This window comes from Puma concolor, chromosome E3, assembly GCF_028749965.1.
Source record: "Puma concolor isolate L17-30 chromosome E3, mPumCon1.1.hap2, whole genome shotgun sequence".
In the NCBI taxonomy this organism is placed as follows: domain Eukaryota; kingdom Metazoa; phylum Chordata; class Mammalia; order Carnivora; family Felidae; genus Puma; species Puma concolor.
In genome coordinates, this window is record NC_141682.1 from 32855526 (window position 1) to 32879862 (window position 24337).

The 24337-nt window shown below is 46.2% G+C and overlaps 1 protein-coding gene and 1 long non-coding RNA gene across 3 annotated transcripts in view; both read left to right on the plus strand.

Annotated features, from left to right (window-relative positions):
* Window positions 1-555: 555 nt before the first annotated feature.
* GSPT1 (G1 to S phase transition 1) overlaps window positions 556-24337 on the plus strand; it is a 34484-nt gene continuing 10702 nt past the window's right edge. Inside the window, exons 1-7 of one of the 2 annotated variants that reach the window (XM_086691210.1) lie at window positions 556-580; window positions 16176-16220; window positions 16335-16376; window positions 17110-17337; window positions 18574-18607; window positions 21522-21599; window positions 23826-24006. In XM_086691210.1, coding sequence (XP_086547336.1) covers window positions 16355-16376; window positions 17110-17337; window positions 18574-18607; window positions 21522-21599; window positions 23826-24006 — 543 coding nt within the window. In that variant the 5' untranslated portion in view covers window positions 556-580; window positions 16176-16220; window positions 16335-16354. Of the gene's footprint in view, window positions 581-1400; window positions 2028-16175; window positions 16221-16334; window positions 16377-17109; window positions 17338-18573; window positions 18608-21521; window positions 21600-23825; window positions 24007-24337 lie in introns of those variants that run through there. The other variant, XM_086691209.1, reaches the window with a different exon arrangement.
* LOC147573115 (uncharacterized) lies at window positions 22096-23306 on the plus strand. Its single transcript, XR_015245219.1, has 2 exons — window positions 22096-22591; window positions 22830-23306. It is a non-coding gene; the product is annotated as an uncharacterized LOC147573115 (long non-coding RNA).

Genomic DNA, 24337 nt, shown 5'->3' on the forward strand with positions numbered 1-24337 from the left:
TAAAATTTGCTAGTTTAATATTAAACACAATTTCAAACCACTTTAGCATAGGATTTGTTTTGAAAGGTAACTGACAGGTTTGTTTTTGAGCTGTCTCATTAGGCTGGATCCTCTTTTATCTTTAAGGTACAGATATTTGAATTTTAAATTCATATCTAGATGTAGATTTGGGACCTTAACTTAAGGTTGTTAAGAATCATCTATTCTGTGTGCGTCTACGCCTTTACTCTGTAATTTTTGGCAGATTAGTTGCAAGCTGTCTAGACTCCTCTGAGAAAAATATCAACAATAGGTCTCCCTCCCCCCCCCCCCCCCCCGCCACAGTCTTGGGTTCCACGTGGGTGAATTACAGGAAATTAACAGGTACTCAGAACAGCGTTATTTTCCTACTTCATGTAATTGACCTAAGGGTTTGCTTCTCCTCTTCTCCGTGTTTACCTAAACGCACAGTGTCCGGGTGAGTGAGAGGCAGTCAATAAAGCACTACGGAATACTGGAGGAAATCCCATCATTCAGAAGAAAACCACTTCACCTAATGGTGCATAAAGAAGCTGGACGCACCGGAAAAAATCTTAACTAGGTGGGTACAACTGGATACAACATGGAATATGGCAATCCTCTGTTTGATTTGCAAAGCCCTTGGCCGGGAGGAGGGGAGGAATGGAAAAGTTTGGGTGAAGGCTTTAAATGACTAGTCAAACAGACGGTGAGTCATTCAAAGTTTCCAGTTAATAATCCCCTCTGCCGGGGCAGAGGCTGGGCCCGAGCGCTTTACGAGCCACATTGCAGTTCAAGTTGTACTGTCTCACGGTTTTATTCTCTTCCACCAAATGAATACATAAAACGCCAAGACGCGCAGCGTCGGCTTCGAAATGTAGGGCAGATTCTTGCTGGGGGCGGGGAGAAGGAAGGTGGAAAGAAAGAGCAGAAGGTAGGGAGACTTGGGGAGGCAGAGAACGCAGAAACCGGTGATGCGAGAAGGCGGGGATTCCAGGAGCCGAGAGCTTTGCTTTGCGCGTTAGAACTGTTATCCGTTTCCCCGCAGCCTGTGCCCCACAGGGCAGCGTGGACCAACCCCGCGGCTGAAGAGTCAGGCAAGGACTCGCCCTCACCCCTACCCCCACCCGGTGACAGGTGGGGCCGCGCGGCTGCGACCAGACCTCTGCCTCCCCGCGCTGCCTGCCGGGAGCCGGAGTCGCTTCCGGTTGCTCCGGAGCCCCGAACTCCCACTCCCATCGGCCCACGGGAAAACCGCAGCGGGGTCGCGCGGGCGCTGCCGGAACTGGTAGTTCCGTCTGCAGCCGTGGTTCATAGCCAGAAACGGGGACGGACAGGGCCAGGAACTACCGAGGCGAAGGTACGGGTGGCGGGGAGGGGTCAATCCCCGCCGGCGTGGGGCCGGAGCTGAGGCGGTCCGAGGTGGTTGGGGTTGGGTGGGAGGAGATCCGCTCGCACACACGAGGAGGGTTGAGCTGGTGCCGCCGTTGTCGTCGCGAGTGCGGAGTTGCGACCGGAGCCTTCGCCGCGACGACGCCGGGGACTGTGTCGCTAGCCCCCGGCCCCTCTGCCTCGTCGCTTCGCCGGGTCAGCGCGGCCTGCTCCTGCCCGGCCCGTCGCCCCCGCCTCCATTTCCCGCCCTCTCTTCACCACACACACGGCCCCCCCGATCATGGATCCGGGCAGTGGTGGCGGCGGCGGCGGCGGCGGCGGCGGGAGCAGCAGCGGCAGCAGCAGCAGCGACTCGGCGCCCGACTGCTGGGACCAAGCGGACATGGAAGCTCCCGGGCCGGGCCCGTGCGGTGGCGCCGGCGTCCCCTTGGCGGCGGCGGCGACCGAGGCCCAGCGTGAGCACCTCAGCGCGGCCTTCAGCCGGCAACTCAACGTCAACGCCAAGCCCTTCGTGCCCAACGTCCACGCTGCCGAGTTCGTGCCGTCCTTCCTGCGGGGCCCGACCCAGCAGCCGCTGTCCCCAGCTGGCGCCGCCGCCCCCAACCACGGAGCCGGCAGCGGCGCTGGAGGTCCTCCGGGTAAAAGGCCGGGACGCGCGGGGCAGCCGCGGGGGGGCGGGGGGGAGCCGGGCTGCGGGGGCGGGAGCAGCTGGCCTGGGTCCGGAGGGCGCCCCCCTCCGCCAGGGATGGGGACGGGGGTGGGGTGGGGTGGGCTCGGGCGGCGCGTCCCGCGGGGCCCGGCGGCACGTGGGGCGCTGACAGCGGCGCCGGGGCGAGAGCAGCCCTGGGTGGGGCGGCCCGTGGCCCGGGAGGCGGCCTGCGCGGGCCGGGCGCGGCGGAGAGCCGGGCGGGGCGGGGGCGGCGTGCGGGGGGGACACCGGCGGGACCAGGGGCCGCCGCTCCCCCGGGGGGCCGCAGTCACCCGCTGGGAGTGGGGACCGTATGGGACGGAGTGGGGGGGGGTGGCCCGCGGCCGGTCAGTGCCACGAGGCCTAGAAGTGAGGACAGATGGGGCCAGGAGTGGGTCAGAGGGGACGTTGAGAGATCCGAGGAGCTGGGGAGGGCGAATGAATGCTCGAGTTCTCGCTTCACCTTAGGGCGAGGCGAGAGAGCGTCTCTTGCTGCAGTTTCTATTATTGAGACAGTAATTACGTTTTAAATATCTGTGACACGGAACCGTCCTGAAGGAATCCCAAGATGCATTGCAGTCTTGTGATCCGGCAGAAACTGTTGGCTATCAATACAAAGATCTTTTCCACCCTCAGCATTTGTAAGCCTGTAAAGTTCACAAAGTGTCACAAAGTCAGAGTTCCTCCCTTAAGCCTTCATGTGTTAGGCAACTGCCTTGATTGGTGTGGCCTTTTTCTCAAAGCGGGGCTCGGACTTTCCTCTTTAGTGACACGTTTAGAATGTTCGTTGCGTTACGATCGGATACCTTATTCAGGCTGCTAGGTGTAAGTCGCTCTTTCTGTTCACGTGTCAGTAACGAATCCGTGCATACACTTGCGCTTTTGTTAGAACGAATAGTTGTCCTGTGCCGTTTTCATCATCGCTAGTAGACATTGTTTCTGTGGTTTCAAGTTGAGTCGGGTCTTTAAGATCTTCCTGTATCCTGCTGCAGGGCAGCATGCTTTCAGAAGCTGATTGTATAGCAACGTGAAGTGAGTGAACTCTATGCGTGCCATATAAAGGCGCTTACTTTAGGAACTGCCCGTATCTGTTGGAAGAGAGAGAGAGAGTAAAAGGGGCATTGTCCTTCCAATTCTTTAACCGGGGTGTTGGGAACTGGGTCTTCGAGGTTCCCAGCAATTTGCCAGTGAGAGTAGATTGTTGATTTCTCTTCAGAGTTCTGTGTTGTGGCATGTCGTAGGTAAGTGGACATCATAAAAGTGCTCTCGGAAGTTCGTTTTTTCAGCAGCTTTTGCTATAGTTTTGTCTTTAGAAGCAGAAAGTTTGGAGAAATAGTTTCACAAAGTTTGTGTGTGAGCACGCAGTTTGGATTTGGGTTGCTTCGTTGACTGCTGTTTATTTGTGTGAGCGGGTGATGTTTTCCTTTTGAATAAGGGAATTCAGCCATTATTACTATTTATTATCACTGTTATCTTTATTTCATTTTATTTTGTTGCTTAGACCAAGCCATTTTGGCTGCCTAAACTAGTTCATTACCAGCTCCGTATTTGTTTCCGCATGCTTTACCGCGCAGATTGCCTTTATCCATCCATTTTCTCTTTCTGGCCCTCCCTCCTCCCTCTGGAGCCACCACCACCACTTTGGCTTCACCTAGAGCTCCTTTTCCAGACTACGTAGTCATCAGCCGTCAGAGAACAGGCATCCTTGAGCAGTGGTCAGTAATGATGGTTATTGTTGAGTGACCTCTTATGCTGGGGACTGTCTTTTCTCTTCCCGGTAGTTGCCACTTTCCGCCTTACTCTTAACCCTTTCTCTGTGGCACTGCTAGAAGTTGGAGATGTAAAAGTATGTGGGGAAGTTGGTGGAAAACTCCCTACGTTGTGGTCAGTTTTTTCTTTTCTTTTCTTTTTTTTAATCAGAAACCTATTTTGGTGTTACTGACTTTACCAGCTGCTTCTACAAAATGCCCATTAATGTCAAAACATAATCTTCCATAGGACGTCAGTTTAGAAAAGAATGGATTTTTTTTTTAAATAATTTTTTTAATGTTTATTTTTGAGACAGTGAGAGACAGAGCATGAGCGGGGAAGGGGCAGAGAGAGAGGGAGACCCAGAATCCCAAGCAGGCTCCAGGCTCTGAACTGTCAGCACAGAGCCAGATGCGGGACTCGAACTCATGGACAAGATCGTGACCTGTGCTGAAGTCAGACGCTCCACCTACTGAGCCACCCAAGCGCTCCAAGAATGGTTTTTCTAAACTGAGGTCCATACTTCCGTGGGACTGTTGGATTACATGTTCCAGCCCATTCAGGTCCATAAAAGACCTCCATCAGAGCAGGGAACTGTGCTTGGAAGAAGCAGGAAAAAAGTTGAAACTAGGCCTTGGATTGAAATTTATAAAGTGGGAGCCATAAAATTCGCAAGTTTTTTGTAGTGAGGAAATAGTCAGGAGGGTAAGCCTGTTTTCTTTTGTTGTTAAGCCATAGCTGAAATTTGTGGCGGGTGTGTTTTTAGACTAAATATCAGGAGAACTCCTGACAGAGTCTAGAGGGAGAGCACTAGGATGACTGACTTGTAAAATATATGTGTGTAGAATGGATATCTGTCATTTCTCCCCAAAACAGGCAAGTTCATTTTTTCTTCCTTTGTCTCTTTTTTTTAAAATACTTTCATTGGTGGCTTGAGCAGGAGGAAGAAGATGCTTTTGCCCAAAGTGCCATTCACCTTTCTGGAAGGCTCATTCATATGTATGCCTGTTTCTAGCCATCCCAGGTCAGAACTGGGGATTCAGTACTGACCTTAGTTAGATCTCTTTGAAAATTTAATACAAGTTTCCAAAGAAATCATTAAGTGGAACCCATTTAAGTGTAATTAAGTATAATTCACTTAAGTTCATTAAATTCATTTAATTCCCTACGGATCCAAGTAAGTGCATTGGCTAAGTGATGCCCTTTAAAGTGGAGGCCCTGAAATGAATTAACATGTAGAAGACGGGGGTTACTTGGATTAAAACTTAACATTTTTCTCCCATAGAATGTACTCACAGTTCTGCTTTGCACCCAGGTCGGTCTTTTCTTTGTTAAATGACAAACAGATTCAGCGGTGGTGATGAGGGTTACTTGGTGTGTTCGGGCTGCTGTAGCAAAGTAGTACAGACCTGGTGGCTTGTAAGCCGCAGAAGTCTGTTGGTGTCAGGTCTGCGGGCTTCAAGTTCGAGATCCGGGTTCCGGCCTGGTCAGAGAGCCCTCTTCTGGATAGCCAACTGCTGACATTTGTGGACGCTGCGCAAGGGGCAAGAGAGCTCTCTGGGACTTTTTTTTTTTTTTTTTTAAATAAAAGCACTAATCCCTTTATGAGAGGGCTCCACCCTCATGACCTCTCAGGCATCCCAAAGGCCCCACCTAATTCTGTCACATTGGGCACTGGGAGTTCAGCATAGGAATTTGCTGGGGGGGGGGGGGGGGGGACAGGTATTCAGACCATACATAGCACTGGGACCTTTTAGAAGGGCCAGAGCTTCTAAAATGGGGGGGGGGGGGTAGTGTTCTTTCCACCAACCCGTTCTCAGCACCTCTCAAAACTCTGCCGGTGAAAACAGTATGGAACAAAACCAGCAGTCCTCAGTAGGCCCTCAGAGGAGGAATTGTCTCCAAGATGTTGCACGTTGTGTCGTGGAACTGGAATTTTAAAGAGAAATGTTCTATTTTGTAGTGTTTGGGTTTCACTCAGTATCTTTTTTTTTTTTTTAACATTTATTCATTTTTGAGAGTGAGAGAGACAGAGCATGCGTGGGGGAGGGGCAGAGAACGGGGAAGACAGAATCCGAAGCAGGCTCCAGGCTCTGAGCTGTCAGCACAGAATCCAACGGGGGTCTCAAACTCAGAGTGGGAGATCATGACCTGAACCGAAGTTGGAGAAGTCAGACGCTCAACCGCCTGAGCCACCCGGGCACCCCACTGAGTATCTTTTTGTAGGGGAAGGATTTTCTTTTTTTTTTTTTTTTTTTTTTAACGATTGAGCTCTAACTCATCATAAAATTCATCTTTTAATTTTCTGTTAATGTTTATTTCTTTTTGAGAGAGAGACAGTGTGAGGAGGGGAGGGGCAAAGAGGGAGGGAGACAGAGAATCTGAAGCAGGCTTCAGGCTCTGAGCTGTCAGCACAGAGCCCGAAGTGGGGTCTTGAACCCATGAACCTCTAGGTCATGACTTGAGCCGAAGTCAGACGCTTAACTGACTGAGCCACCCAAGTGCCCCTAAAACTCACCACTTGGTGGATGCTCATTAATCCCTAGTCTCTCAAAGGTGACCTGTTCAGAGCCACCAGAGTGGAGAAGATCCAGAATCAAAGTAATAGTGTTTCGCCCAGAAGAGCTCTTACATTAAACAGTGCCTGTCGAAACTGATAGATATGTTTATATAGATGATAGATAAGGTTCTTATGATCTGTTTTTCTTTTTCTTTAAGACTGAAATGCCTTCCTTTCAATAACAATTCCAATGTTAAGGCTTTTTTAGGCTTTGATGGGCTAGTAAATGGCGTCCAGTAAGCAGAGGAAATCGGGGAAGAGTATTGTTACTGGGGTGTTACTTTTGCTACGGAGTGTTGTACCTGGTTATTTCTTTTCTTGACTTGCTGATTTCTAGACTACCAGATTTGGGCTCTTGTTTTATGATTTCACATGCTGGGTTGGCTGGCGCGTGGGGGTTTAGGGAACAAGTAAGGTGTCAATAGTCCTGTGCCGGGCCCAGCAGCTTTTGAAACTGTGGAATGTTTGGGAAGAAACCCTCTTTGGGGCAGGTTTTCTTTAGCGTAGATAGTACATCACTTTTTGCATTCTTTTGTCCTTTGCTTATTTCTCACCTTTTCTGGAATTGTACTGCGTGAAAAGACAGCAATTAAAATCTGTCATGTGAGTTAGGGAAACGTAGAGGACAGATTTTTAAGCCTCGTTTCCCTTGCTTTTGTTTAGTGGGGAGGAAAAAGGCTTAAAGTGTTAACAGTAGTGTCCTGGTTGAAAAAGAGAGGAGTGAAAAAGAGGTTGGGTATCCTTTTGGCCGTGAGTTAGCAGAATTGGAATGGAATGTTTGGAGCCGGGAATCCGTTTTGCTTAGATATACATCTATGTGGCAGTGAAGGAGCAAACGTTTGCCTGCCTACAGAACACAGGATCCTGGGCTAGGCACTTGAAGGGATGCCGCCAAGACGATTCAGTTGTGATCCTCAAGGAGCCCAGTAAGTGATCAAATACCCGTTTTCCTCTCCTGGGAGACACAAGGTGGTAAGAGGGCCGCGCAGCGGGGCTGGAGGGCTTTCAAAGCTAAGAGGGGGAGCTGTTCTTAGATTGCCGTGTGTGATGATTTCAGTCTTGTCACCCTAATCCTAAAACTAAAGCTCTGTTTTCTGCTAAGTGTTCTGTGTGAATACCTGGGTGTTTTTTGGATCGAGCCGTAATTCACATGTACAGTCCCCCTTTCTCGTGTTTCTGTATTCTGTTAAGTTTGTTAGGAATTGGCTGGCGTAGAGCATCGGTTACCTTTTATTAATCGAAGGGTGGTTGACACCACGGCGTGACTAGTTACAGGTGCACAGCGTCGTGGTCCCCCTCGCGGTGGGTAGCTCCACCGGTCACCACACTGCAGTTGTGATGCCATTGACCACGTTCCCGTGCTGTGCCTCTCATCCCCGTGAGCGACACTTTTCTTTTCCCACCGCGCGCCGTGGCTTTCATGTCAAACAGCAGCGAGACCCGCAGCTCCGGTGGTGTCTTGGGGTCGGTCGATGTCGGATCGCACGGTCTGTGCCCAGTTCTTAACAAATCCTTGGGAAGCAAGAATTGGGCCACTAGTCGAAGGTTCTTGATAGTTCTGAGATCCTTAGCCTCCTTTTTTAGCTGCAATCATTGATTCGTACCAAAGCTGCTTAAAAATTTCGTCTTTGTTTTCAGATTTTAACCAAGCAGGGCTGGGCTGTAGATGTATTTGGTTTTTTTCGTAAATGGCTTTGTTCTAAGGAAACCTCATTGTTTCATTGCTCCGGTTTAAACCAGATCCCCATCGTAATGCTACTTTCAAGGTGACAGGAACACTTAGTAAGGATTTTCTGAGCATCTTTCAGTAGCCTGGCCTAAGAGTGGTGACACCAAATTCCAAACGACATACCGACTAGGTAATTGTGTCCCTTCACTTGAAACAAAGTGCATACCTTAAATGTCACTGGGGTGTTTCCTGCTTGACCGGCGCTGTAGAACTCCGGTGGGTTACCGTGCTGTTAAGCGGTCTGTGGCCGCCTCCTTTGGGTAGTGATTTGGGTTGTGCATAGCTGTTTTCTCTTTGTACCTTATTGGGGCTGTCTGAAATGGTTTCACTGTGTGTATTTTAAGTATGCCTCTAGTTTTTTGTTTTTTTTAACGTTTATTTATTTTTGAGACACAGACAGAACATGAGTGGGGCAGGGGCAGAGAGACAAAGGGAGACACAGAATCCAAAGCAGGTTCCAGGCTCTGAGCGGTCAGCACAGAGCCCGATGCGGGGCTCGAGCCCAGGGACCGAGAGATCCTGACCTGCGTCGAAGTCAGACACCTGACTGATTGAGCCACCCAGGCGCCCCCCCCAAGTTGTTTTTGAAGTGGGTGGGATATGACTCCCAGACGTATGTTTGAGGGGTGTTTGGAAAATGTAGTGGAATTTTACTCTTTGAGAAAGCCTGCTCACGTTGGTATGTGGCATTGCTTTAGGGACTGAATAAATAGGACCTTGGAATGTTAGGGCCAGACAGGACCCTAGCAGTAATACAGCTGCCTCTGGATAAAGTAATAACCTGTTTATGGATAAAGAAACTGAAGCCTAGAGATGCTAAGGGAACGCAAAAGGTCTCTGGCGGCTTTAATGACATGGTTGGTTCTGGAATCCACATTTGCTAACTGCTAGTTCAGTGCTCTCTGCACGCACCCCACTGTTTAATGATGGGGAGGAGGGTGTTCCCAGAGGTGGTGCTCCAACCAGCATGGATCTTCTCGCTCGCGAACTTGCCTTGTATTTCATTCTTAAATTCCTGTGATTATTATGGGGCTTTGACACGCTCGTTGTAGTAATGAATTTACTGAGCAGTTACCACTTGCTTAATGTGCCCGTACCTTCACTATACCCTCCTGAGGCATAGGTCCTGTTAAAAGCATTTGACAGATGCGAAAATTCAGCCTCAGAGAAGCTAAGTAAATGAGCAAAGTGACATCCAGGAATAAACGAAGGAGCTAGGATTAGAATCTAGGTCTGATTTCACAGTTTATTCTAGCGGCGCCTGGATGGCTCAGTTGGTTGAGCATCTGACTCTTGGTTTCAGCTCAGGTCGTGATCCCCCTGAGGGTGGAGCCTGCTTGGGATTCTCTCTCTCTCCCTGTGCCCCTCCCCCTGCTCACCCTCCCTCTCTCAAAAAAATAAAAAATAAAAGCTTATTCTAGTAACAGTTATCCTACTCGCCCTTTTCTTGTGGTTTGATATTAAAAGATCTTTTTAGCTGCGATACTTTTTCCGAAATGGAGCCCAAGAGTTCGTGGGCTGTGGCACAGTCTCTGTGTGCCGGCTCAGTGGTAGCAGAGCGGCCTTCTGAGAAGGATCGAGGCTCTCGTTTAAAGGAATAGTTTGAGGGGCGCCTGGGGGTTCAGGCGGGTAAGCACCCAACTTCGGCTCAGGTCATGATCTCACGGCTCTTGAGTTCGAGCCCCGCGTCGGGCTCTGTGCTGACGGCTCGGAGCCTGGAGCTTGTTTCAGATTCTGTGTCTCCCTCTCTCTGACCCTCCCCCGTTCATGCTCTGTCTCCCTCTGTCTCAAAAATAAATAAACGTTAAAAAAATAAAGTAATACTTTGAAATTGCTTCTTCGTACATTTTAGGAAACGATGACTTAAATGATTTCAGTGGTTCTGGTCACTGCTGTCTGTGACATCGTGCCTTGTAATTTTAGAGTGTTCGGTATTAAGGCAAAACCACGGACCTGTGTGTGTGTCCTGTGGCCTCTCGTTTCTGATGTCTGCCTTTACTGGTTTCCGGTGTTGTGTCTGGGAGACAGATCCCCCCCGCGTGCAGTTTGGGTGACACTATGTGGCCGCCCGAGCGCTGGCGAATTCTGAGTTCCTCACTCAGACCGTACTTGAGCATCTCTTGAGTATTGTGTCTCTGAGCCCTTGTTCCAAAGTGGGCGTGGAGAAGGTGGGCCTTCCCCGGGCCTTCCTGGGAGAGCGGTGAGGCAGGCGGGCCGGGACCACCTCACAGACTCCGTGTACGTGACCCTGTACGTGACCGGGCTGGGGAAGCAGCCCCCTGGAGACCAAAGGGAAGCCGGCGTTAACTCGGGAGAATCGGCCAGCGGTGCCTCTGGGCCCTACAGGACGGGCTCTGTACCAGCCTGTGGGGACTGCAGGGGTAGAGAACGGAGGGAGGCTCGGTCACTCCGGAAGTCTGTCCTGTCCTTGGGAACCAGACTGACGTGTGTGCACCTGTACTTGAAGGCAGGGTCCTAGCCGGAGGGGTTCTGCCGAGGGATCCTTAGCCTTCAGGTGGTGGGCCGGCCGGGGAGTGTGATAAAAGTGCAGGATCGGGGCTCCTGGGTCACTCGGTGGGTTAAGTGTCCACTCTTGATTTCGGCTCGGGTCATGAACTCATGGTCCTGAGATCGAGCCCCGCGCCGGGCTCTGCGTGGACCTTGTGGAGGCTGCTTGGGATTTTCTCTCTCTCTCCTTCTCTCTCTGCCCCTCCCCTGTTCCCTCCCTTTCTCTCTCTCAAAATAAATAAACATTAAAAAAAAAGTGGAAGATCAGGTGTGGCAAGTTTGTGCCAGAATTGAGGAGAATGTGTATGCGAGGCTCAAACTGCCCGTGAGGCTGTTCAGTTAAAATTAGATAAAGTTTAAAGTCCAGTTCCTCGGTTGCGGTTGCGGTACCACCTCTCAAGCGCTTAATAGCCACCTGTGGCTAGTGACTCTCCTGTCACAGCACTGGGAATATTTCCATCATTGCAGCAACTTTGTATGGGGCAGAATTCTGTCACACTGTTTCTCATTTCTGTTCAGTGTAAGACACTTGGGGCGTCTGTGACAGCACTGAAGTTGTTTATTTTTTTCCTGAATGAGCACACCATTTAGCGAATAGGACTAAGGAATTTTAGGTAGGGTAGCTATTTTAAATATTGCTGTTTAGGGGCGCCTGGGTGGCTCAGTCGGTTAAGCGTCCGACTTCAGCTCAGGTCACGATCTCGCGGTCCGTGAGTTTGAGCCCCGCGTCGGGCTCTGGGCTGATGGCTCAGAGCCTGGAGCCTGCTTCCGATTCTGTGTCTCCCTCTCTCTCTGCCCCTCCCCCGTTCATGCTCTGTCTCTCTCTGTCTCAAAAATAAATGTTAAAAAAAATAAAAAAAAATTAATATTGCTGTTTAGTGTATAAGGCAGATTAAAAATCAATTTTATATCTACAGCAGTACAAATTTAAATTACTAATTTATGAACTATACAGAATAAGCACTTTTCAAGAATCGGCCAAACATTTGTGTTGGAAACATGTAGCTTGAGTGAAAGCGTGGCTTTCAACCTACCGCCTCTCAGGGCCTTGACTGACTTGTGCCGTATGATGAGCTAGCATAGTAGAAGTCTGCATGGTGAAGTCCTTTTGATCCATGAACACAGCTTTTCTTTAGTTAGTTATTCAGTTATTTTATTGTATTTGTTTTATTGATTGATTGATGAATGAGTTCCATGCCCAATGTGGGGCTTTGAACTTACAACCCTGAGAACAGAGTCTCACACTCTGTTGACTGAGGCTCCCCCTTATGATCAGATCTTTTAAAAATATTTGTATTTTTGAAAATTAAGGTAAAATCTTAAAATTAACCATTTATTTATTATTTTTTTTAAATACCTTAAAAAAAATTTTTTTAACGTTTATTTATTACTGAGAGACAGAGGGACACAGAGTATGAACAGGGGAGGGGTAGAGAGAGGGGGAGACACAGAATCTGAAACAGGCTCCAGGCTCTGAGCTGTCAGCACAGAGCCGGACGCGGGGCTCGAACTCACAAACTGTGAGATCATGACCTGAGCCGAAGTCGGTTGCCCAACCGAGCCACCCAGGCGCCCCTTAAAATTAACCATTTAAAAAAATGTTTATTTATTTTGAGAGAGGAGAGAGGAGAGAGAGAATGAATCCCAAGCAGGTTCTATGCTGTCAGCGTAGAGCCAAATGCGGGGCTCGAACTCACAAGCCATGAGATCATGACCTGAGCTGAAATCAAGAGTCACATGCTTAATCAACTGAGCTACCCAGGCACCCCTAGAATTCACCATTTTAGAGTGAATAATTTAGCCAGTGTTGTACCACCATCCTCTCCAGTTCCAAAGCATTTTCATCACCCCAAAAGGAGTTCCGTACTCATTAAGCAGTCACTTCCTAGTCCCCTGTCTTCCTCCCAGCGTCTGACAACCACCAGCCTGCTTTCTGTCTCTGTGGATTTACCTATTGTGAACATTTTACGTAAGTGAAATCTTACAACAGGAGACCCTTTGTGTCTGACTTACTTCACCATGGTCAAATTTTCTCTCATAATTTGAAGATTCGGATTTTCATCTTTGTTAAACCACAGGCAGTGCTTCTCGCTTGACAGTGTTCTGGTGAATTCTTTCACTTCCTGTTTTAAAATTTGTGATAATGTACCTAGTATCACAGCCGGTTCATTAATCTTCCTTTATCGTAAATTATAGTATTAGTTTTCCTTTTAATTTGGGGTATCGCAGTTTTACTCACTGATACACTCTGATAACTCTCCCCCTTGATGAGATTTGTTCTGTTTTCCAATACTTGACCAGGGTGTATTTCTGAACATGGAAACACCTTTGGAAAATCTGAAACCGTGATTTTGCTCCTCACTCCTTGGGAGGTTTACTGTTCTTTTGCTATTGGGTATGACCTGTGCAGGACTTGAGAAATCACATCATCTGTTTGCTAACCACGAACAAATGAATGACTCTGGGCCCAGACTCCTCAGTAGCCAGTAACATCAGGATGTGATCTGCATCATGAATATGACCTGAGTAGAAGGAGCTGGAAAAGGTTGTCTGTACATGTGTGCGCATGAGAAGACTGGGTACAACTATATTGAGAAGTTAACCTATTTTTTCAAATGTTTATTTATTTTGGGGGTGGGGGAGAGAGAGAGAGAGAACGAGTTGGGGGAGGGACAGAGAAAGAGGGAAACAGAGGATCCGAAGCAGGCTCCGCACTGACAGCAGGATCATGACCTGAGCCGAAGTTGGACACCCGACTGACTGAGCCACCCAGGCGCCCCGAGAAGTTTAAATTTAAAAGAACATCTTGGCTATATCTGATTTTTCTGGTTCATTTTTCCAAAAATAACAGTTCACGAATGTCACTAGCATTGCCATTAGATTTATAATGTGATTCATGTCTGAATGTATGGAAAGCTTTTTTCCATCTTGGGAAAGTATGGTCAACTTATTTTGGGGGGGCTCTTTAATATCATCATTGTGTGATACTATAATTTTTTTAAAAGTTTTATTTTGGGGGGGGTAGAGCACGAATGGGGGAGGGGCAGAGCGAGAGAGGGACACAGAATCCGAAGCAGGCTCCAGGCTCTGAGCCGTCAGCACAGAGTCCAGTGCGGGGCTCGAACCCACAAGCTGCGAGATCATGACCTGAGCCGAAGTTGGACGCTTAATCAACTGAGTCACTCAGGCGCCCCTTCATTGTGTATATATTAAGCACTTGATTGTGTTTGGTACTTGACTCTCTCTGTATCAGCCGTACAGACTTAAGGCAAATGTATTATACATGGAAGGTGTTTTGAAAAATAAAACCTTGAACAGATGTTCAGTATGCCGCATTCTGCAGCCACGGAGGTGGTCTCGTGACGGGTGTCACTATCCGGAGACATGCCTTGCGGTCTTCTGCAGTATTGTGTATTTGTTAGCCCGCGAGCCGGTTCTGGAACGGGGTGGTCAGGGGTACGTACTGTTTGGTTTTGTAAAGGTCGGCTGCACTTCAGGGTGTCTTACTGCGCGATGGGGGAGCCCACCGTGCCAGTTGTCTTTTTCCTGCCTTAAAACAAACACTACCTCCTCGCCGACTCCGTGTACTTGTGCTGAGTGATTTCTCAGCAGACGCTGTCTGACGAAGGGCGAGTTGCTGCTTGTCTACCTTGGAAAAGCCTAGTGGGTTGGATTTGTCTGAGCGTCAGATGGGAGCGGTGGCAGCCGTCCCTTGCACGGCGCTTGTGGGGGGATCAAGTGAGTCAGAGCCTCAGGGCTTGTTAGAAATCATTGGGAGGTACTGGGCCCCCACCTCCAGCACCGTGTAGATTTGTGAGCCTTTCTGTCCGGTCTGGCCCGCATTTCGTAGTCCGTTGTGCTGGTTGAGAGGGTTGAGTTTATTCCCAGCGCGTGTTAGGGGGTCGAGACTCACGTGTTGAGTATCTGCATGGTGCCAGGAGTTACTTCACAGACACCGGCGAACAAGTGTATTCCCTCCTTTAATCCTGTCGGCAGTCCTGTCGGGTGGGTGGTATGTCGTGTCTGTAATTGCAGCGAAATAACTGCGTCGCACGACGTCAGGCGACAAGCCAGCACGGAGAGCGGGGGTCAGCTCGGTGCTGGCCCCTCACCGCTACCCATTGCCGCCCCCTCTGGCCCTCGGGAGGCATGTGGACTTGATGCCCTTGGCACTGGCTGGCTTTCTCTGAAAATGGAGCAGTTTCTCTTTACCCTGCCCATGAACTTTCCTTTGAAATGGAAAACGAGGAAAGGTTAACCTCAGTTCTGTCTGAAGTATGATTCCTGTCCCCTTCCAAACCTCGTTCAAATGATTTTTTTCTTCTCTTCTGTTAATATGCTGCTAATCACGTAGGCCGGGGTCACTCAGACCTTTCGCTCCTCCCCCTCCCGTCCGATGATGCCTCTGTTATCTTTGCGATTAACCCCTCCTCTCTAGTTGTACTGCTCACTTGTTCCCATGACCTGCCTTCCTGCAGTGAAGATGTTGGTCTTTCTGCCAGTGGTGTTCTTTCCCTCCCCGATGAACGCTGCGCTACCCTTACCTTCCCAGGTGACGCTCAGCCTGTCACTTCCCTCCTCGGAAAAAGCTGGTTGCTCTTTTCCCTTTCAGGAACAGGAAATGACCCTCTTCCGCACTTCACGTTATTGAAGGTTGGGCCCCAAACTTTTTCTTGGCTTACAGGTGTTTCTGGGCAGTGATTTTAAATATGAGCTGTGCAGTTTGTGAATTCATTATTCTTCATTAATTCGTGCGTAGGATTCAGGTGACTTCAAATTCTCTGATACCTTTTGCGTTTTGGAGATTTTTTTTGAAGCCAGGGCGCTTTCATGTTGGAGTATCATTTAGATATGAAAAATAAACTTATGCGATTGGGTGTCTGTATATATTTGTCCTACATCTCTTCCAGCGGGGTCATAAGTAGACTTGAAGTGTGACAGCTGTGGAAACAGGATTGTTGCTTGATCTCAGAATTCTGCTATAGGACAAAACTGGCGTCATCGTCATCACCTTTTCTGAGATGTTGTAAGGGGTCGTTTGCATTTCGAGGACTCTATGTGACTTTCCTTCTTAGTTTATTGATATCAGATAGAATTTATTCAAGCACCTTGATGAGAACATATGTGATTATAGAATCTTAAAAAGAGCTTAATCATAGCCTTCTCAGGCTGGAGCTACCAAGAGAGAATCTAGAGAAGCACTGGGAATCGGTTAGGCAGTCTGGTTAATTTGATCAGCACTGGGTTGCGGCTTGCTTTTACAGTATCTTTGAAGGAAGAGTTTTATGAAGCAAATTAAGAGAATAACTGTGCCTTTATGAATACATTTCAGTTGACAAAAATGTTTTAAAATTGGCTGTATCAGTAGATTTTTTAAAAGGATTTTTTTAAACAGAGACTTCTAATTTGAACACCTGAGTTAGTTCCTGTTGGTTTACATTATTGAGGTTTTTGTTGTGTTATTGAAATCCTGTTTTTACTGTGTCTTAAAAGATACACACAAACGGATGCACAGGACTTAATTTTTAATAGAACTTATTTCTATTAAACAGCACCTGCGGAACCTTCCCAAGAGGAACAGTCGTTGCTATGCGAAGGTAATTTTCTATGCTATGACCCTTCGAATGCTTAATGGAGAAAACATTAAGTTGTCTCTGTGTAAAGCCTAGGTATTGTTTCGTAAATGTATTATATCTCACTTTCTTGTCTAGGTTCAAATTCAGCTGTTAGCATGGAACTTTCAGAACCTGTTGGTAAGAAAATTTCTGACTGTATTAATACAGTAATATGAAACCCTTTCACTCTCAAGATAGAAGGTACAAATGTAAGTGTTATGGTTATTGGAATGCCTACATTTAAACCTGACATTGAGTCTTGGCTGTTGGGATTTAGAAAGCACTAGCTGGACGTCAGCGCTGCCGCGATAAACCGAGCGACGGCAGATAGAGACGAGCGGAGGGCAAGAGTGCGAAAGTCAGTTTAAGGGCTTGGGCTTGTTCCATTTCCTTGGTGAAAGGTTTCCTTCCTTTTTGTCATTTGCTTGCTGTTAAGGGTGTCCTGTTCCCAAGGTGATTGATGAAGTTGATGCCAAAGTACTTGCAGAGGAAAAAGCAGAGATCTCGTAAATCCTGTGTTCTGATTTTAAACTTTGCTGCTTGCCCTCTGTCAGGGCATCCTGACCCTGGGACAACTGGGCTGTTAGGAATGGTACATCTCCTGTTTACATCTTGTGTGGCCTCATGGAAATGAAGCTTCGTGAGGATGGCAATCGCCCATAGTCTCTGTGTCAGCTCTGATACCAGAGTGGGGCCGGGCTTGAAAGCCATAATCCATTTCTGTTGTGAAAGATTTTCTTGCTTATGTTCCACTAGACATTAGGAAATGGAACTAAATATGCAAAATATGTTAGTTGTTTGAAGGCATCTGTGTTTTAGAGTACAGACTGTGATTCTTTTTCAGAGTACTAAGTTAAGTGTCTTATTTCAGTAGAAAATGGGGAGACAGAAATGTCCCCAGAAGAATCATGGGAGCACAAAGAAGAAATAAGTGACGCAGAGCCAGGGGGTGGTTCCTTGGGAGATGGGAGACCCCCAGAGGAGAGCGCCCAAGAAATGATGGAGGAGGAAGAGGAAATACCAAAACCTAAATCCGTGGTTGCACCGCCAGGGGCTCCTAAAAAAGAACACGTAAACGTAGTATTCATTGGGCACGTAGGTAAGTTGCACTCATAGCGGTGAAAGAAATGACCCGTCATTGGGGTACATCAAACAGCTACTTGGAGATGTTTAGTGAAACTGAACTGAATTAATCTGAAAGGTTTCTGATTTTTAACTCGATAGGTTTTTTTTTTTAATTTTTTTTTTTTTTTCAACGTTTATTTATTTTTGGGACAGAGAGAGACAGAGCATGAACGGGGGAGGGGCAGAGAAAGAGGAAGACACAGAATCGGAAACAGGCTCCAGGCTCTGAGCCATCAGCCCAGAGCCTGACGCGGGGCTCGAACTCACGGACCGCGAGATCGTGACCTGGCTGAAGTCGGACGCTTAACCGACTGCGCCACCCAGGCGCCCCTCGATAGGTTTTTTTTAAGCTGGCAAAAAATTGCCAATGCTTTGATTTTGAAGGTGGGACAGAGAAATAATTTTGTGATGGCACAGAAGCAGGAAGAAAATTAGCTTCAGTATATTTGTATGTGATCCACACTGATGGCAGCTAAACATCTTAAGACATTTATGAATTAATATCCTAGATAATGTGCTTCCTTTTTGGGGTGACTTCAGTTAATTTGTTTATTTTATGGGCTTCATCTAACCTAGATAGTTTCATTTTGTCTGACCTAGGAAATTAATTTGTTGTGACTTCTAGATGCTTGTCAAGTTGCTGGTTAGCACAAAACAAAACCCTGTTTAACAGACTCACACATTCCCTGACCATCTGACTTATCCCCCAAATTGTGAGAAAACACAGAATTATGTGTTCTTTTTTCCTTCCCTTTGTCTCTGCTTCCTCCTGAATATAATGCTATACCACACTATTTTAGTAGCAAGGACTCCCTCTGAAATTTATAAAGGAATGCCTGTATTTGCTAAAATTAGGGAAAGGCACACGACCTAAATGTAGTTCATAGCTCTTCGGGTGCTTTCGCTCTCCCCTGAGGATGCCCTTGGGTAATTGATATTCTGTTGCTGCTGTGCTCTTAGCTGAAGGTCAGAGAGCAGTCTGTTCAAGAATCTTCTTTATCAGTAAAGTAGTTCTCCATTCTTCTCTACCACGAGTACGAGTTCGTCATTGTTGAGCTGGGAGGGGTCTTAGCAGCTTCTTTTGCAACGACATCATGTAATTGTATGTGCTAAGTGGTACCTTTAGTTGTATTAGTGTATATAGTGGGTTTTGTTTTATTTTTTTGTACACCCGTGGTTTGCCTATTATTGATGATGTTGTTACTTTCAGATGCTGGCAAGTCAACCATTGGAGGACAGATAATGTAAGTCTGTATTTTTTGTTAAATAATAGAGTTAATTTGACTGAATAAATTTTGGGCATTGTGAACATACAGTCATACAAACGAAGTCAAACAGGTCACCTGAAAAAGTTACAAAGACATTACCTGTAAGGAAAGCTGATGTTAATTAAGAAGGAATTTCTGCAGTGTGATCAGTTAGTATTTTCTACATTTTTTTTAATGTTTATTTATATTTGAGAGAGATACAGACATAGCTTGAGCTGGGGAGGGGCAGACAGACGCAGACAGTCTGAAGCAGGCTTCAGGCTCCAAGCTGCAAGCTGTCAGCACAGAGCCCAGCTCGCGGCCCGAACCCATGAGCAGTGAGATCATGACCTGAGCCGAAGTCGACCATTTAACTGACTGGGCCACTCAGGTGTCCCAATCGTTAGTATTTTCTGATGGATTTTAGGCATTCCCTAGAATTCTTTTATCACTGTCCCACTCTCATAGAACATTAACTAAGTGTGTTTCTGAATGCTGTCTTTCACATTTTTTAAAATAAAAACTAAAATAGAACCCTAGATTATAGGCAGTCTTAGTTTGCTTTGAATATCATTTTCTTGGGAATAATGAAAACCAGCACTTAAATCGGGTACTTGGGCAGGGGGATCTCATTTTTCCATATTCATCAGCTCTTAAATCCTAGGTGGATTAATCAACCACAGGTAGTCTGGCTCACATGCTAAGATAACTTTTTATCATATGTAGAAGCTATGTAAGTATGCAAACATCATGGTTGACCTTTACAATATATCCTAGTATTGAAAATTTTATTTTTAAAGTTTATTCATTTTGAGAGAGAGAGAGAGAGAGAGAGAGAGAGCACACAAGTGGGGAAGGGGCAAACAGAGGAGAGAGAGAATCCTAAGCAGGTTCTGTGCTGTCAGTGCAGAGCCTGACATGGGGCTCTCTCTCACTAACCTGGATCGCATGACGTGAGTCGAGACCAAGAGTTCAGACACTTAACTGATTGAGCCACCCAGGCACCCCTGAAAAATTGTTTTAAGTAACAGGTCTTAGAATTTGGGGGCACCTGGCTGGCTCTGTTGGTGGAGCATGTGACTCCTTTTTTTTTTTTTTTTTTTTTTAGAGCATTTGATTCTTGAACTCAGGGTTTGGGATAGAGATTATTATTGTTGTTGTTTTTAATTATATTAAAATTTTTTTAATGTTTATTCATTTTTGAGAGGAGACAGAGTGTGAGCCGAGGAAGGAGAGGCAGAGAGAGACACAGAATCCGAAGCAGGATCCAGGCTCTGAGCTGTCAGCACAGAGCCCAATGAGGGGCTCTAACCCACAGACTATGAGATCATGACCTGAGCTGAAGTCGGACGCTTTACCGACTGAGCCACCCAGGCGCCCCCCGTTTTTCAAAAAGGTTTTACAGTTTTAATCCCTCCTACATTAGACCCCTTTTCTTTAAACCGTGTCATCCATCAGAGGATCTCAAGGGCATATCTTCATTATTTAGTAATCTTATTGGTAATCTTGGCCAACTTCTGAAAATGTCTACAACACGCCTTAAAATAGGGTAATAAAGAGATCCTTCCATCAGTGGATGGAAGTGTTGGGCCCGTTTGATTTTGTGTCTTAGGAGAATGTATATTTCTTGCTTATGGGCTGTAATTTTCACGGGTATTTCACTAGGCTTCTGTGCTCAACTGGTTAGGAGCGTGCACTGTAGATGACTGCAGAGAACACAGAGATGAGAGCTCAGAGGAAGGCTTTGGTTTGGATTGAGTCCAGGGAAGCAGTTCAGTATTACTAAGGAATTGTTTTAAAATTATAATCTTACTTTGACAATATTTTTAAGTATTGAATGTTGAAATGTATTAATAAGACTGAATTGCCTGAGCAACACTGTTAGAATTATTTTCTTTTATGTAGTATTTCTATTTGCCCTTGAAAAAATGTTTATTCTGAAATAAGTTTAGACTTAGAAGTTTACAAAGGAATAGTACCGAGTTCCCATATAACTTTCTTTCAGCCTGCCCTACGTGAACATTGTTAAATAACCATGGTACAGTCGTTAAACTTGGAAGTTCGCATTGGTACAATAATCCTATTAACTAAACTCTGGCTCTTGAATTTTACCGGTTTCTCCACACATGGCGTTTTTCGGTTCTAGAATTCCACGTTGCGTTTAGTTGTTCTGTCCTCCAGTTTCCCATCTTTGTCTCCTCCAGCTTGTGACATTGCCTCGTTCTGTCTCCCATGACTTCATCATTTGAAGGGTGCTGTTTAGGACGGTCTTCAGTATGGGTTCAACTGATACTTTTTCACATTTAGATTGTGGCCGTACATTTGGGCAAGAATCTCACACGGGATGTTGTGCTCTTCTCAGCATCCTGTCGAGGGTGCCTCATGTCAGTATTCAATGGGTTTTCTTTTTTTAATTTTGTTTTATTCTTTTTTTTTTTTTTTTTTTAACTTTAGAGAGCATGAAGGGTAGAGAGAGAGAGAAAATCCCAAGCAGGCTTCACGCTCAGTGTGGAGCCTGATAGGGGGCTCGATCCCACCACCCTGGGATTATGACCTGAGCCGAAATCGAGTTGGACACCTAACCGACTGAGCCACCCAGGCACCCTTTAGTGTGTTTTCTCTACTACTGGTCATATTAGCCAGGATTACTTGGTTCATGTGTTGTCTGCCTGGATTCTCCACTGTAAAGTTATTATTTTTCCCCTTTAAGTGTAGGGAGATAATTTGAGACTATGTAAATATCTTTTCCTCTGAAACATTCCACGGCTTGAGCATCCATCAGTGGTTCCTTTATTTTAAAATAGCTGTTTTCTCGGGTTGAAATTCCCCTAAAGACCTTTAGAGTTTTCCTAAACTTCTCTGAGTAATTTATGAGCACTGGAATGTTTACTTTTGTTTTCTTTGATTGCAGGTATTTGACTGGAATGGTTGACAAAAGGACACTTGAGAAATATGAAAGAGAAGCTAAAGAAAAAAACAGAGAAACCTGGTATAGTATACCTTGACAGCACGATAAATGCCTTTGAAGGAGACCCTGCCTGCTGCTTCTCTAGTCTCCTGTGATATAAGCGCATGAGGTCTGAGATGGTGTCATAATACAGGAGAGGTGTCCTTTGCCCTCATACTGCACAGTATATTGGCTCCGGATGACTTCGGAGCCTACACAGGGAGCCTGGGAACATCCAAGTGTCAGTAATAGACTCGTGGGATAAATTCTAAACCATCCATTTGACGGGGTCATTACCTAACCACTAAAAAAACTGCATTTATAGAATTTGTGATAACCAGAAATAGAACTCAAGTTACAGTGGAATTTGGGGAGAAAGCAGGTGACGTGATCTTACTTAGAATGTGATCAGTAACGACATAAATTAAACCCTGGAAAGAAAAAAAGAGTGGACAGAAATATTGACAGTGCTTGCCTTTGAGTGGTGAGAGAAAGGGTCAGTTTTTTTTTCCTTCTAATTTTACCTTTCTTTTAAAAGTTCAGATTTACCTGGGACATTCATGGTTTTTGTTTTGTTTTTTAATTGTTCTGTATTAAGGGAAAAGATCTTTATCAATGTACTAAGAATGGATTATCTACTATGAAATACAGATGATGAGTTATCTAAATTAATACGTACTATTATGAATGCTTTGAACTTACATAAATTGTTTTCACATGGCAAAGAAATACCAGAATAATTTTTAGCAGGTAACCATTGCTCCCAGATGGTTGTTCACGTCTTTCACTTTTGAAAAATATCCCTAGATAGCGTTACTTGTATTATACTTGGTGCCAGGCGATTATAAGAACTCACAGTGATATTGGCATTGGTACTAAGTAGCCTTTCTGTGTAGTCAGCTTGTTTCCATAAATACTCTTTGCTTATAGAATATATATATACGGGTTTTCCCCCTGTATATCCAAAAGTAGAACGTTCCTTTCAAATCTTTTGTAAGCCAAAATGGCATGAAGCAAAGAAGCAATTGTCATCGGTTTACCTGGAAAACATTTTTTTTTTTTTTTTAATTTTTTTTCAACGTTTATTTATTTTTGGGACAGAGAGAGACCGAGCATGAACGGGGGAGGGGCAGAGAGAGAAGGAGACACAGAATCGGAAACAGGCTCCAGGCTCTGAGCCATCAGCCCAGAGCCTGACGCGGGGCTCGAACTCACGGACCGCGAGATCGTGACCTGGCTGAAGTCGGACGCTTAACCGACTGCTCCACCCAGGCGCCCCAGGAAAACATTTTTTGAGCATTCCCAGACCCGGAGAATAATCTCTCGGGCTTTTCTGATACCTCAGGACTCATCTGTGCTAACGGATACACACAATAAATGGCGATACGGCCCAGATGCGCAGGCACAGTTCAAAGCTGCGACAGCTTGACGCAGAGATGCTGAGAGGCTCCTGGGGCAGAAGTGTGTGGTGTCGCCCTGGCCGCTCAGTGCGGTGTCTCGCCCTTCGCTGCAGAACAAACGCTGAACGCTAGTTTTGCTTTTCACTTTTTTTCGTTAAAAAAAAAAAAAAAAAAAAAATCCTCTTTGAGTATCTTTCAGTTTGTAAGAACAGGTACTAAGGTAGGTTGTTTGTAAAAGCAAAGTGGCATAACATGAACTTTCAAAAATCATGGGATACCTGTAATTGCCTGGATATTTGTAAAAGCTCTAAATGTTTGAATCGCAATAATAAAAGTTTTATTCTATCAATTTTCATTTCTACCCAGTCCTATTCTTTCTTTTTTTTTTGAGAGAATGCGAGCAAGCGCACAAGTAAGCCAGAGGCAGAGACAGAAAGAGAGAATCCCAGGACAGGCAGAAGGAGAGACAGAGAGACAGAGAAAAAAGCAGGGCTCACCCAAGCGGGGCTTGAGTTCACCCTGTGTGGGTCTCAGACTCATAAATAATGAGATCGTGACCTGAGCTAAAGTCAGATGTCGAATGACTGAGCCACCCAGGCGCCCCGTGATTTTTTTTTTTTTTTTTTTTGATTTTTAAAATTTTTAAGTAATCTCCATACCCAACGTGGGGCTCCAGTTCACAACCCCGAGATCAAGAGTCGCACAATCCACTAACTGAGCCAGCCGGGCGCTGCTGTCCTGTTCACGATTTAAATGTTGTATTCTGGACATAAAGCTGGATGTCCTCATTATACCTTTAGCGGTAGAAGAATATCTTAAAAACTCGTATGTTCTTAGTGACATTACTCCTATTTCTAAATTACTTCAGGTACTTGTCTTGGGCCTTAGACACAAATCAGGAAGAACGAGACAAGGGTAAAACAGTCGAAGTGGGCCGTGCCTATTTTGAAACGGAAAAGAAGCATTTCACGATCCTGGACGCCCCTGGCCACAAGAGTTTTGTCCCAAACATGATTGGTGGCGCTTCTCAAGCTGATTTGGCTGTTCTGGTAAGAACGACCTTTCTGGTCCACCTGTGTATTTGGTAGCAGCCCTGCTTCGTGGTGAAGTGTTTTGATTTTACCCTCGAATAGCTAGAACTCAGGTTGCAGCGAGCTGTAGCCTCCGGTCACAGACGTCACTTTTGTTTCACCTGCTCTCAAGCAATCTTTGTAATCGGATTCACGTAGGAAAACAGCGTTTCATCTTTTCTCTGCCGTCACTCCTATCTATGACCGTGTCAGAACTTAGTGTCTGCTCAGTCTCATGCCTGATCCGTTTTGCACATTTCCCATGTACAGTGGGTACAAAACTGAGTAAGAAATGATCTGTTTTCTCATG